The sequence below is a fragment of the Rattus rattus genome, chromosome 5 (genome assembly GCF_011064425.1).
Source record: "Rattus rattus isolate New Zealand chromosome 5, Rrattus_CSIRO_v1, whole genome shotgun sequence".
Lineage (NCBI taxonomy): Eukaryota > Metazoa > Chordata > Mammalia > Rodentia > Muridae > Rattus > Rattus rattus.
In genome coordinates this window covers 155,369,829-155,382,207 of record NC_046158.1, presented here as the reverse complement: position 1 = coordinate 155,382,207, position 12,379 = coordinate 155,369,829, and the positions used below count along the sequence as shown (strand labels likewise).

Here is a 12,379-nt window from a genome sequence, read left to right as displayed (position 1 = left end):
ACCCATCACACCTGTCTCTGATGCCCACTGCAACTCTTTCGGGGGCTGGTCATTACCCCTGGGGTCTTCTGCAGGCAGCTGATCCATCTGGCTTGTTGTATGCACTGACTTACTTATACCTGTGGGAGCATATCTACTCATGCAACCCCTAGACCCCCTCGGCTGCATACTGCATGAACTTGGGCGTTCTGTAGTTGGGTGTACACTATGTCGGGCATTCAAATGCAAGGACATTTGAAACTGTTAGGCAACTCTCCTGTACCTTCACCATTGCTCTTACTGTTACTGTTAGCAATGTAGAGCAACAAGTAGCAAGCCTCCTAAGAAGAGCAGTGCTCTTTGGGTGGCATTCAGAATCAGCATAGAAAGGCCCTATTAAAAGATTGTTACCTGAGGCTTGCACTCTTTCCTCAGTAAGAGACAAAACAGTGTTACCATGCCCCTTTGAGAGCAGAGTCCCCGACTTGCAGATACTGGTAGAAGAAGAATAACTAGTGATCAAGGATGTGATGCTACCAACCTCATTAGTACAGCCTGTATCAGACTATGAGTTTTAGACACAGGACATTGTCAGCCACCGAACACAGATGTGTGCAGAGCACCTGAGGTCGTAGCATCAATGGTGTTGGGCGGTTAGGAGCTGGGCACTGGGATCAGAGGTCTGAGATGCCATGACCATGGCCTCTGTTCCTTTCTTCCTCAACAGAGTATGAGAGGTGCTCCCCACACAGGGCTCTGGTCAGAGATAAGACCACTGGCACCATGCCGTCCTGTAAGAGCATTGCTGTGGATACAGGTTCAGCTACAAAGCACCAGCAGTAACTATCAAGACACAGATCATCTCCCGCTTGGCCTGGAACAGACAGTGCCTCATGTTACAAACACCTGGGGGAGGCTGTCTCCCGTGTGTTCTGTCCCTGGGTCTTAATGTGCACCGAGGCAGAAGTACTGAGCCCAGCTGTTACACTGTGTCCTGCTTCTCCAGAGCATAAGGACACTTGTGGGATGTGAGGCCACTTCCCAGCAATGTCTTATTCCTGCGGGACCTTGAGCTGCAGAGGGAACTTTGGAGAGGTCAAACGAGAAGCCAGTGTGTGGCTGAGCTGCACATTTTATGCATGCGTTAATACCCATGTCAATGCAAGGACGCACGCAACACAGGTGTTGGAACAGGTATGGATGGTATCCACACAGCAGCGAGAGAGGGGACCCAGAGGACACCAGGACACTTCTCTCTTCAAGCCTCTTCTCTGCACCACTCACAGATAGTCACGCAGCTCAGTGGTGAGCTGGGAAGGTCGGTGGCCTGGCTAGGCTGGGCACTGTTATTTAATCCACTATTATAATTCATATGTTCACACAGCACTGCTGGATTTACATTTTAGGATCTATTATGTAAGTGTCTTGTAAACTGGGCAGGAGAATCCCTTTGCTCTTACATAATGTTTAAGTTCATAGTTATCAGGGTGTATCATCCACACATCCCTTTAGAAAACCTGCCACGACCCTTCGTCCATGATCTCGGGGGATCCACAGCAGTATCAGACAGTTCCTATCTGTGTCTGATCCCTTCCACTCTTTTTATTTTTTTCTCTTTTATTTTTAACACATCTGGTTTTTGTTTTAAAGATTTTCAACACTCAGCATTGCCATTTTAAAACATTTTTACATCTTATACAAACAATCCATAAAAAGATAAAGACATAAACCTCTGTTATGTCCCCAAACCATCGCTGTAGGTTTATCTAAACTGCGAGGTTCTTGAAGCCAACAGTCTCCTCATGCTGGGAGGGAAGGCACACTGACTATCCAGTCCAACGATGCCGCAGCATGGTTACCAATGGACATCTGGGGCAGGGCTGTAACAAGGAAGCCTTGTTCCAGAGGAGACCAGAGGGCAGAATGTCCCGTACACTGACACAGCCCCCATCAAAAAGGACCAGGCGTTCCCACTGAAATTGTTAAATATAGAAATAGACCTTGAAACTGTCCACAAACTGCATTCTTAACAATAAAATGAAGCAAAAGGAACATATATCAGGAGCTTAAACACAGCATGCACTTAACACAACACAACACATTTGTCACAGGCAGCTGTGCACTCTGCTCTGAGCTTCTTGGTGGGCAAAGCAACAAAGGTTAACAGATTAATTATAAAGTGTACATTGTCCTTAAAATAGCAACAGGCTAAGCAGAAACATGGATCACTTTAATATTAAAGCTTGGAGAACTGTCTCCCAGGAGTCCTAAAGAGGCTATAACAGCATAAAGTAGGGGGGACACTGGGATGGAGGTGCTGTTAAAACACAGATCCTGGGGAGATGTCAGTTGCTGCACAAGCATGAACCTGAGTCTGAGCCCTCAAAGCCCACACAAAACCAGACATGGAACACATCAGCGGTCGCAGCACTGCAGTGAGATGGGAGTGGAGACAGGAGAACCATTGAAAGTTCATAAGCCAGCTAGCCTGGAGTAAACACACTCTCCCCTCTCCCTCCTTCCTTTTCCCTCCTCCCTCGCCCTCCTCTCTTCTCCCTCTCCACCCTCCTCCTCCCTCCTTCACCCCTCTCCCTTTCCTTCTCCCTCTCCCCCACCCCCGCTGGGAACATGGGAGGAAGGTCTGGAGACCTGCACTTCACGTACCTCCCCTGGGAGTCAGATATGGAACCAGAACGTATCAGAAGAACAATTACCCACCAATGTTCCTTGCCTGCCATATAATTCTGAGGACAGCACTAGGCCGGCCCTGAGAAGGGAGAAGAGGCGGAAGCCCCACGGGACAACACAAAGCTGCTGAACCTCAGAGTAACATTGTTTCACATCTTGTGCCTCCAGCCCTCTCCTGCACACTAGTTGCTTCCGTGAGGGCTGGGGGCAGTGCTGAGTTCATGCTTGTTGACACAAACGGCCCTGGCTCCTCACACCACCAACAGGCCACCTGCTGTCACGTGTCTTGGTGCTGTGTTCATTCTCCTCATGGGAAAACTGAAGCGGTGCAGAGTATCCACTCCAGGACACGTCTGCAAGCCTTCAAGGGGATCACGAGGGCACAGCACCAAACAAGCCCCCGGACTGCAAAACGGACCCAAGCAACAGCTACCTTACGACTGTGGCTGTCTCCAAGGTGATGCCCACAGGGCTTAAGGTGCCATGGTGGACTGGGCTCACATCCACTCTTAGAGTTAGGGGCAAGAGAGAGAGAGAGAGAGAGAGAGAGAGAGAGAGAGAGAGAGAGAGAGAGAGAGAGAGAGAGAGAGGGAGGAGAGGGAGAGGGGAGGGGAGGGGAGGGGAGGGGGGGGGGAATGTGAAGGAGAGGGGGGATGCACTAAAGTTTGTTAGGAGTATAACCTCTGCCTATCCAGTGGGTGTGCAACACTCCAGATAGGGTCAGCTTTTGAGCAATTAGAAGCAGATTATGTATTTCCAAAGCCCCGCATCCACAAAACCAAGAGCTTGCACCATGCAAAGCCTCCTTTGCATCCTCAGCAGCCTCACATCACCCAGCGAAGGAGCAGTGCCCAATTTCCACCCCACCCTTGGGAGCATCACACGACCCTCTTGTTCAACTGCAGAGTCCAAGGTGGGCAAGCGGGAGAGGTGGCTCTTCTGTCTGGCCGTGCGAGTGCACCTGGTGCTGTTTTCCTTGAGACCCTGTGTTCTCTGTGGCCCAGTGGTAGCCGTCTCTGCTCTCAATGCAGTGGAACACAATGTACAGAGAGGAGCTGGGGATCACTTAACCGCTGTGCTAATGTGCTAAGTGCCAACCCCTGAAGGATGCTATTGAGCTTTAATCAGCTTCTCACTCAGCCCCAGAACAAAGGCCTTCCCCGGGGAGCCCAAACGAGAGGCTGTGTACAGCCCATCACTCCAGACGCCTGTCCAGAGTCTTGGTCCAGGCAAACCACCAACCAACTCTTCTAGGGACAAGGCTGTCGTCTGCTCCACCGTGGGGCTCTGAGGGAGCCTGTGTTACTAGCACCTGTGGCCTGTTTACTCTACAGGAGGCCTGCTGGTGGCTTCTATGCCTTGTTCTATGACAAACAGCCCATGAGGATGCCTGGCCATCACAGTAGCAGTTCCCAGACAGTTCCTCCTGCCAGGAATGTGCTCTTGTTCCTTTAAGTGACTTAGAATCTTCTTAAAAAGCAGATAGCCTCACTGTCTCCTCTTGGCAAAGTAGGAGAGACCCGTAGCCACGGCTGCGATGGAAGATTGATGGCTATCTGAACCTATCTTTCTGAGGCCAGGTTCATTTCTGGATATTCACACTTTAGGTGATCTCACATCTCTAGGCAACGTGGGGGAGAAACTTTACATTCATTCCTTCAACTCCCCCACCCCCCGCCTGCCGTGGGCGTCGACATCTTTGCAGCAAGTATAGTGTTTTGGCCCGGGCTCTGAGCACACCACACATGAAGTGAGAAACCCACAGAAGACAGCCTCAAGCAATGAGTAAGAGAGGGAACCCCAGAATTCTCAGCAGGAGGCACTGACTGAGAACTGCTACCGTCCAGAACACTTCCCAGAAGGCTGGCTGGGTACTCCCTGACTGTCTGATTCCTATGCCCACTTTTCCTCCCACGGCACCCTGGTAAGACATCTCACCCTCTCCCTGAAGCATAATAAGCCGGGGACAAGTGTGTCCCTTGGTCGCTGTGTAGAAGTAAGGACTACTTAGAAGGCAGCAGGTAAACTACTCTCCTTAATGTGCTCGGTACTTGAAGGTGACAGCCAGCAGGTCCAGTAGCACACTCTGGTGACTCCAGATGGGGAGACTGAATCAGGAAGGTCTGCAGTATAAGACTGACCCATGTTACAGTGTGAAATCCAATCAATGGTGTCTTTGTATTTAACACTCTTAGGTGGGTGTGGACAGGGCCCAGAGGGCCACACAGGTCTTTGCAGGTTGTTCCCTGGACATAGCCCCATGTGAAACCAGGACTGTACCCAATCACCCGCATCCACGTGGAGAGCAAACTCAGCAACCCTGTAGGAAGGGCCAGGCAACACCACCTAACTTTACCCCTGCAGAGAGGACCTCAACCTCCCTGTGGAAACCAGACCAGGCGCACAGGGTGTGTCACGGGCGGAAGGCGAGAATCACTTTGCTCAGAGAAGACATGGAGCCCACAGAAGGAGAAAAAAAAATCTAAGATTTGGAAATAGAAATAAAAAACGCTATGGAAACCCCAAACACTCTCGGGAATTCTGTAGATGATGTGTTGCCATGACAACCGGAGGCTGAATTATTCAGCAGTAGAATGTGGATGGTCCTAAGAAGGCACGCAGGCAGAGGGCCAATTAGACCATCCCCGTGGGGAAGACACAGAGACACCACAAGCCACCTCTGACCTCCGGGGGAGACTCACCGCCTCCTGTTCTCTGTGTCTAATTCTGGGATCCTTTTCCATTTTCAGACATAGCGACGAGAAACCGAGAAGCTGCTATATTACATCCTAGATTCTAAAATTAGTTCCCAGCTCTGTGAGCAGAGGGGAATCCTGGTCCTACAGCCTTTGTCTTCCGTAGACATTCCCGAACCAAGACCCCACAGCTTCCAGGCCCACCCTTTGCAGCTAAGGGGCTTGCAGGTGACTCGCAACCTCACCCTTTGAAGTCCCACTCCTGCTGGTGCCCTGAAGCCCTTGCCCTCTGCAGGTGACCCACAGCACCACCCTCTAGGACCCACCCTAGTCTGTCCTACATCCTGAACGTGTGCTATAGCCTCACCACTTACAGATTCACCATCTATAAATGCTCTTTAGCCCTGCCCTCTGTGGCCCAACATGGGGCAGTTTCCCTCCGGCCTGACCCATGGCACAGACTGGCTGCTGAGTAACCGTCACCTGGTGGGCCCCAGAGGGTATAGGAACCCACTGACAGACAGGCAGAGAGCCCGACCCTGCTGCGACTGAGAGTAAAAGGATGCTAGTGTTTCTCTCACCCTGTAGCACGTAGCATGTGGTGCACGTTCTACCCAAAAAGTGGGGTTCGTTCATGTAAGCTCAGCTCCTCCCAAGACTCGGGTGAACGAGCAAAGCTGGACCTGTATTCTTAGATGGAGATAACTGGATGGACTTTATGAGGGGCTGTAGGTAGCCAGCCCTATCACAGCAAAGACATGTTGTCAGCAATTCCATCCACACCCTCTCTTCCGTGACCCTCCCTCCTCCACACATCTCCCTTGACTCGTGCAGACCACTGGTCTACCAAGGGGTGTTCTGATGATATCCGGAGAAAGTTTTGATTGTCCTGGGGAACTCGACAGGTGGAGGTCAGGGATCCTGCTGAGTCCACACAGGCAGCCCCAAGACAGAGGCATTGTGTTCTCATGCAATGCCAAGGGCTGAACGACCCACTGCAGATCCCACATCCACCTGTGAGCCCTGTGTGACACTGAGGGAGGTGAGTCCCAGAGGCTCGGACGAACCTCTACATCGGTCTGCACGTGCTCACTTACTTGGACAGCTTCATCTCTATCTGCTGTCGGATCTCCTGTCTCTCCTCATCGGTCCTCCTGGGGAAGATGTTCCGGTCCTCCAGCTCCTGCTTGCTGGGCCGGTTCCTCAGCTTCACTGCCAGCAACTCCTTCTTGCACTTCCTCGGCAATGTTCCTGTGAGACCCACCAGGATGAGAAACAGGTCTTACAGATGTAGCCTTCAGTGGATGGGGTCAGGGGCTAGATCCAGGGGCCTGGAGCTGAAACGGGACAACCCACACGGGCTACACTGTGCTGTTTCCAGAGGCTCGGTGGGCAGTGCGGGGTGCATGATACACATTAGGCCCCCAGTCGCATGCTCCACCACAGCAGTATCACACGTCCCAAGTGTCCAGGAACTAGAGACCTGGGTAGCCATGGCCCACATCCTCTCTCAAAGCCATCTGCATGAATTTCATAGCAACTAGCTTAGAGGGGGATAACTGGATGGACTTTATGAGGGTCTGTACGTAGCCAGCCCTATCACAGCAAAGACATGTTGTCAGCAATTCTGTCCAGACACTCTCTTCTGTGACCCTCCCTCCTTCACATATTTTCCTTGACTCGTGCAGACCACCGGTTCACCAAGGGGTGTTCTGGTGATATCCGGAGAATATCTAGCTGTGGTGGCTATGACTCCAGCCCCAGGTAGCGCTGACTTCTCTCCAGTGCCTCCCACATCATGTGCTTTCAGTACATACAGCACGCCACCCCAGAGGCTTCCCTGCCTACCCGCTGCCCGACCGGCACTGTTTATGCATGACATCTCTCTGAGCAGTAGAACACTGCTGGGTCAGGGTCTCCATCAGGAACTGGCACCCTGACTGGCAGCTGTTAACCACATGTCCTCATCTGTCTCCTCCTCTGGAGATCGGTTCAATGACATCCACTTCTCCCAAGAGACGTGTGGATATCAGAGTCAGTCATCCAAGAATGTTGCAAGTGAATGCATGACCAGGTTGGCTCTGGGTCTGCCTGGCTCAGTTCCATCTCAGCGTTTGGACGCATGCATGCACACCATGCACATCACTTGAGAAATACAAAAGAAAAGAAAACCAGCCCCTGGGACAGGGCCAGCCCCCACCGTGCAGCAGACACATAAAACAAATACACAGAATGTGATCCCTTAAGAGAAATCTGGGAGATAAAAAAAACACAAGTCTGCCGAGGTCTGAATGTCTAATAGGAGTCATCTATCATATGCCTTAGAGAGAAAGAAGAGGTTACTGTAAGTGGCTCTGGTGCAGACTCGGTCCTGAGTCTGCCTTACTGGCTTTGCAATGACTGAGGACGTGTCTTTGCTGTGACAGGGCATCCTAAATTTGTTGGCTCACAGTCAGAAGAAGCCAGGCACACAACAGTTCCAGTTGGTGTTTTCTGAAGGATGTGGTGACCTAGTGAACTGGGGATATTTCAAGGATCTAAGGAGGAATTCTTTGTGAATGTTGGGGGCTGTCCCCTGGTAAGGGAAAGGCAGCAATTTTCTGACACTGTGGCATGCTCAACCGTAAGGGTCCACTGACTGTGGTATCCCCACAGATGAGTCTGGAAGACACTGTGAATGCCTCAGGGTCATCATTATAAACCTGGTTAAACTCAATCTTCACCGAGAGAGCCTCTCAACGGTACCTCTAGTCAGGAGTGTAAAGTTTCCCTGCATGAGATCTTCGAGAATTGAGTATCATCTGATTTTTCCAAGTCTCCAGAACTGCCACAGGACACACAGTAGGGCCACAGGAAGAAATTCTTTATGTCTTCACTAAGGTCTAGTCTGGAGGTTACCAAGGTCTGTTACTTAGCACTCAGGGGACAATAACAACAAAGAGAAGGTTCCAGAGGAGAGGCGTCTATAGTAAAGACTCCTCCTGACAGAACTGGTCCTGAGGAAGATGGATCTGGAGAACAGACTGTCTACTGTGGAGGAGAAGCTGAAGACTGAAAATCAAGACGGGACTTCCTGTCCACATAGCTCCAAGGACTCAGGGCCATACTAATTTTTTCCTAGTCTTTGATCTTTGATCTAGAATCCTCACATTTAGAAGCAAGCACGCCTCCTGGCCGAAAGAAATCAGACAAGCCATAGCGGGCAGACAGGGCTCTTCCATGCCTAGAGAACAGTGTCTTGTAGCCTGTCCTGTAGACAAGACTCACACAAACGCTGCTGTGAGCTCAGAAGGCATCTGAGGCTCCAAGGCCCCAGGATGGTGACAGACAATAAGGGGAACAAGGATAAGAGGTAATGGGTAGAGAAACTCAACAGGTCCATCTCGGAAATAAGGCTAATCATTTGGCCAGAGGGACAGCTATGACTGACTGACAGCCATTGCTGCCATTCAGTTTTCTTGCTGATGGTAGGAGTTGGGGGACAGACCTCTGCAATGTTAACCCTCTGTCACCCAACTCTCTGAATGAGGCATAGCTTACAGATTCAATTCCTGCCTCTCCTTCAGCTTCTCAGTGACAGTGAAGTAGCTGTTCAAGAGACAGAAGCAGCTCTTTCCTTTCGCTGCTGCGTCTGTAGCCATGAGTTTGCTCAAGATGGAGACGAGGCTTGCCTCTAGTGTCCTCCGCTGTAGTAAAAAGAAGGTCTGGTTAGACCCCAGTGAGACCAATGAAATCACCAACGCCAACTATGGTCAGCAGATCAGGAAGCTGATCAAAGATGGGCTGATCATCCAGAAACCTGTGACTGTCCATTCCCGGGCTCACTGCTGGAAAAACACCTTGGCCCGACAGAAGGGCAGGCACATGGGCATAGCGAAGAGGAAGGGTACCGCCAACACTCGGATGCCGGAGAAGGTGACCTGGATGAGAAGAATGAGGATCCTGTGCCGGCCTCTCAGGCGATACTGGGAATCTAAGAAGATTGACTGCCATATGTATCACAGCCTGGACCTGAAGGTCAAAGGGAATGTATTAAAAAAACAAGTGGATTCTCACAGATCATATACACAAACTGAAGGCAGACGAGGCCCGCAAGAAACTCCTGGCTGACCAAGCTGAGGCTCCCAGGTCTAAGACCAAGGAAGCAAGAAAGTACCAGGAGGAGTGCCTTCAGGTCGAGAAGGAAGAGATCATCAAGACGCTGTCCAAGGAGGAAGAGACCAAGAAATAAAGCTCCCCTCATGTCTGTACATAGTGGCCTGGCTGTGGCCTCACATGATCAGTCATTAAAATAAAACAAGCCTTTGTCCATTAAAAAAAGGAGAGAGAGACAGAAGCAGAAACTCCAAATGTTGGGAAGGACCATGGGATGCTGGCTTCTTCCTCAGGTACTGGAGTGGCCCAGCTAGCACCTGACCAAAGCATGGGGTTGATTGTAGCCTAGGGCAGACCATAGCATGGGGCTGCACCTGGCTTCCATGCACGCTACACACCTTGTGAGGCTCAACAATGTTCCCCAAGTCTCAGCCCCATTAGCCTCCATGATTCACCCCAGAGGAGGGAAGATGGGTAATGGGTAATCCCTGCCTCCACCACCCTGACACTGTGAAGGCATAGACACCCTCAGCTGCTACCTGTTCTGTCCTCCCAGGCCACAGAACCAACCCTGTGTCCTCCCAGCTCTGACATGCCCGCCCCTACAAACACACACACACACACACACACACACACACACACACACACACACACACACACACTTGTGTGCTCAGGGCTCAGACTTTATCCTGCATATCTCCCTCTGCTTCTGGAGGCTACCACTGACTGCCAAGAGCTCACTATTGCCACAGCAGACCTGACTTCTTAACATGCAAGCCTAAGAAATCAGATCCTACCCCTGGGCCTGTACCTGTACCTGAATGTATAAAAGGTGTGTCTGCCTCGGTTGCCAAGTGAGCTGTTGGAGCCTTGCCAGACAGCAAGTGACAGGCCAGAGGGAAACCCAGGGCTGCCCCAGCACCTACACTCCTCAGCATGACACTCATATGAGTCAGAGTTGTACCAGTTTGTCATGTGCCTGCCTCAATCCTGGTACCTACAGGCAACGATGGGGACAGAAAGAGATGGGACAAGAGCAGCTGTGGTGGCCTCGAGTGCCTAAAGCATATTGACTCGGTGGAGAGAAATGGATCAAGCGAGCTTGGCAGTGGTGGGGGCTTTGCTTGCTTGCTCTGCTACATTTGGACTTGGACAACATGCGCAAGGTCACTCTGCAAGGAGTATGACAGACAGACCCTACAAGGAAGGCGCCTCCACACCCAAAACAAAAGCTAGAGCACAAATGGAGTTCGAGTCCGGGCGGAGCTCCATTGTGAGAAGCTGCCAAGAAAGAAAAGGAAGGAGAAGTGAGACCCCAAGTTTATCCACTGCCTGGTGCAAGTGGACTGGATCCTCTTCTCCCCAAGCAAAGCAGGAGTCAAAGTATAAATGATTTTCAGGTGCTGAAAATCGGCAGAAATGGAAGGGAAGCTAGAGAGAGTGGCATTGAACGAGAGACACCCTAGGAGTCCAGCCAATGCCTCAGAATGGATGCTAGATTGCAGGAACCTGAGAGCCTCAGAAACTGAGCTGAAGTTGAGATGATGAAGCAGAGAAGCCCAAGGGGCCTACAGCTGGAATTTGTGGGACAAACACCTGGAAACGCTGAGCAAGGACCAATAACCCTAAGGTGTGCACAGTCCCTTAACGCCTTGAGCTGGCATCTGCCTGTGAAAGAGGGCCAGGGAGAGCCTGCCTGAAGCTTGAGGACACTGGGAGACTCAGGGCTGTGCTTCAGGGCCATCAGTTAGGCTGGAATATGCTGTGATTGTCCAGACACTGGGATGGGTTCGGAGACGGTCCTGGTCTCGGGAACAAGCAGCAATCGGCTGGTTGGAGCTTAGTTCCAATTCTGTCCAAGAAATTGTAAAAACCAGAGCGGGATGCGTGAGCCCGTTTCCAAGTAACCGAGCTGCTTCCCAGAATAAACCTCAACAGATATTTATAGGACTGGAAGAGCATCCGACAACCAAGAAATAGATTCACGATGTGTGTCAGCCAACCGAGACTCCCCACGCCTACAGAGATGCGGGAAGGGTTCGGCCAACCTCCAGCAGCACGAAGGAGCTCATGTAGAGCCTGTCGTCACCATGGCTGACAGAGAGAACACCTCAGTGCCTTCAACAGACAGATAGGCACACTGGGGCACAATGAAAGGACCCAGAGCCACCCAGAAGCAACACATTGAGATGACACTCAATGGGAGACGACTCAGGGGACCCACACTCAATGCATGCTAAAAATACCTCTCAGGATGAAGGCAAGCACTGTTTCAGAAATTAGAAAGCAGCAAGAATCAATGGCTATGAGAAATGGTAAAAAGAAATCCTTCGGGCGGAAACCTGAAATCTGAACAAGGAAAGAGGAGGCACAGGGATGGTGCCTGCAGTGTATAGACATATTCGTATTTAATTCTCTTGAAGGCAATCGAGCTTTAAAAAAAATACTTTATTTTTTAATTATGTGTATTTGTATGTGGGCGTGCATGTGTGAGTATAGGCCTCTCTGGAGGCCTTTGAGGGCCACAGAGGAAGACACTGGGTCCCCCGGAACTGGGGTTAACAAGTAGTCGTGAGCTTCCCAACATTGTGAGGAACTGAACTTATTTCCTCTGAAAGAGCAGCATATGCTCTTAGCCACTGAGCCGTCCCCCCAGACCAGGAAAACTGAGCTGATCAATATTAGCTGTGGAGAGACAAAGAGGTGCAATTGCCCCAAAACCCCAGCACTATGTAAGAGTCAGGCGTGGTGGCAACCACCTGCTATCCCAGCAGGGAAGTGGAAGAATCAGGAGTTCAAGGTCATCTCAGCTACCTAGTTTTGGGTCAGCCTGGATTACAGTGTCCCTATCTCAAAAACAAACAGGGCTGGAGAGATGGCTCAGTATTAGAAATACTGGCTGTCTCTGCAGAGGCCCTACC

General features: G+C 50.9%; 1 protein-coding gene across 1 annotated transcript in view; it reads right to left on the bottom strand.

Moving 5' to 3' along the window:
- Phactr3 (phosphatase and actin regulator 3) overlaps window positions 1–12,379 on the bottom strand; it is a 196,398-nt gene that overhangs the window by 23,386 nt on the left and 160,633 nt on the right. The window contains exon 8 of the mRNA XM_032904910.1: window positions 6,461–6,614. Within this exon, the coding sequence (XP_032760801.1) occupies window positions 6,461–6,614 (154 nt within the window). The remainder of the gene's footprint in view (window positions 1–6,460; window positions 6,615–12,379) is intronic.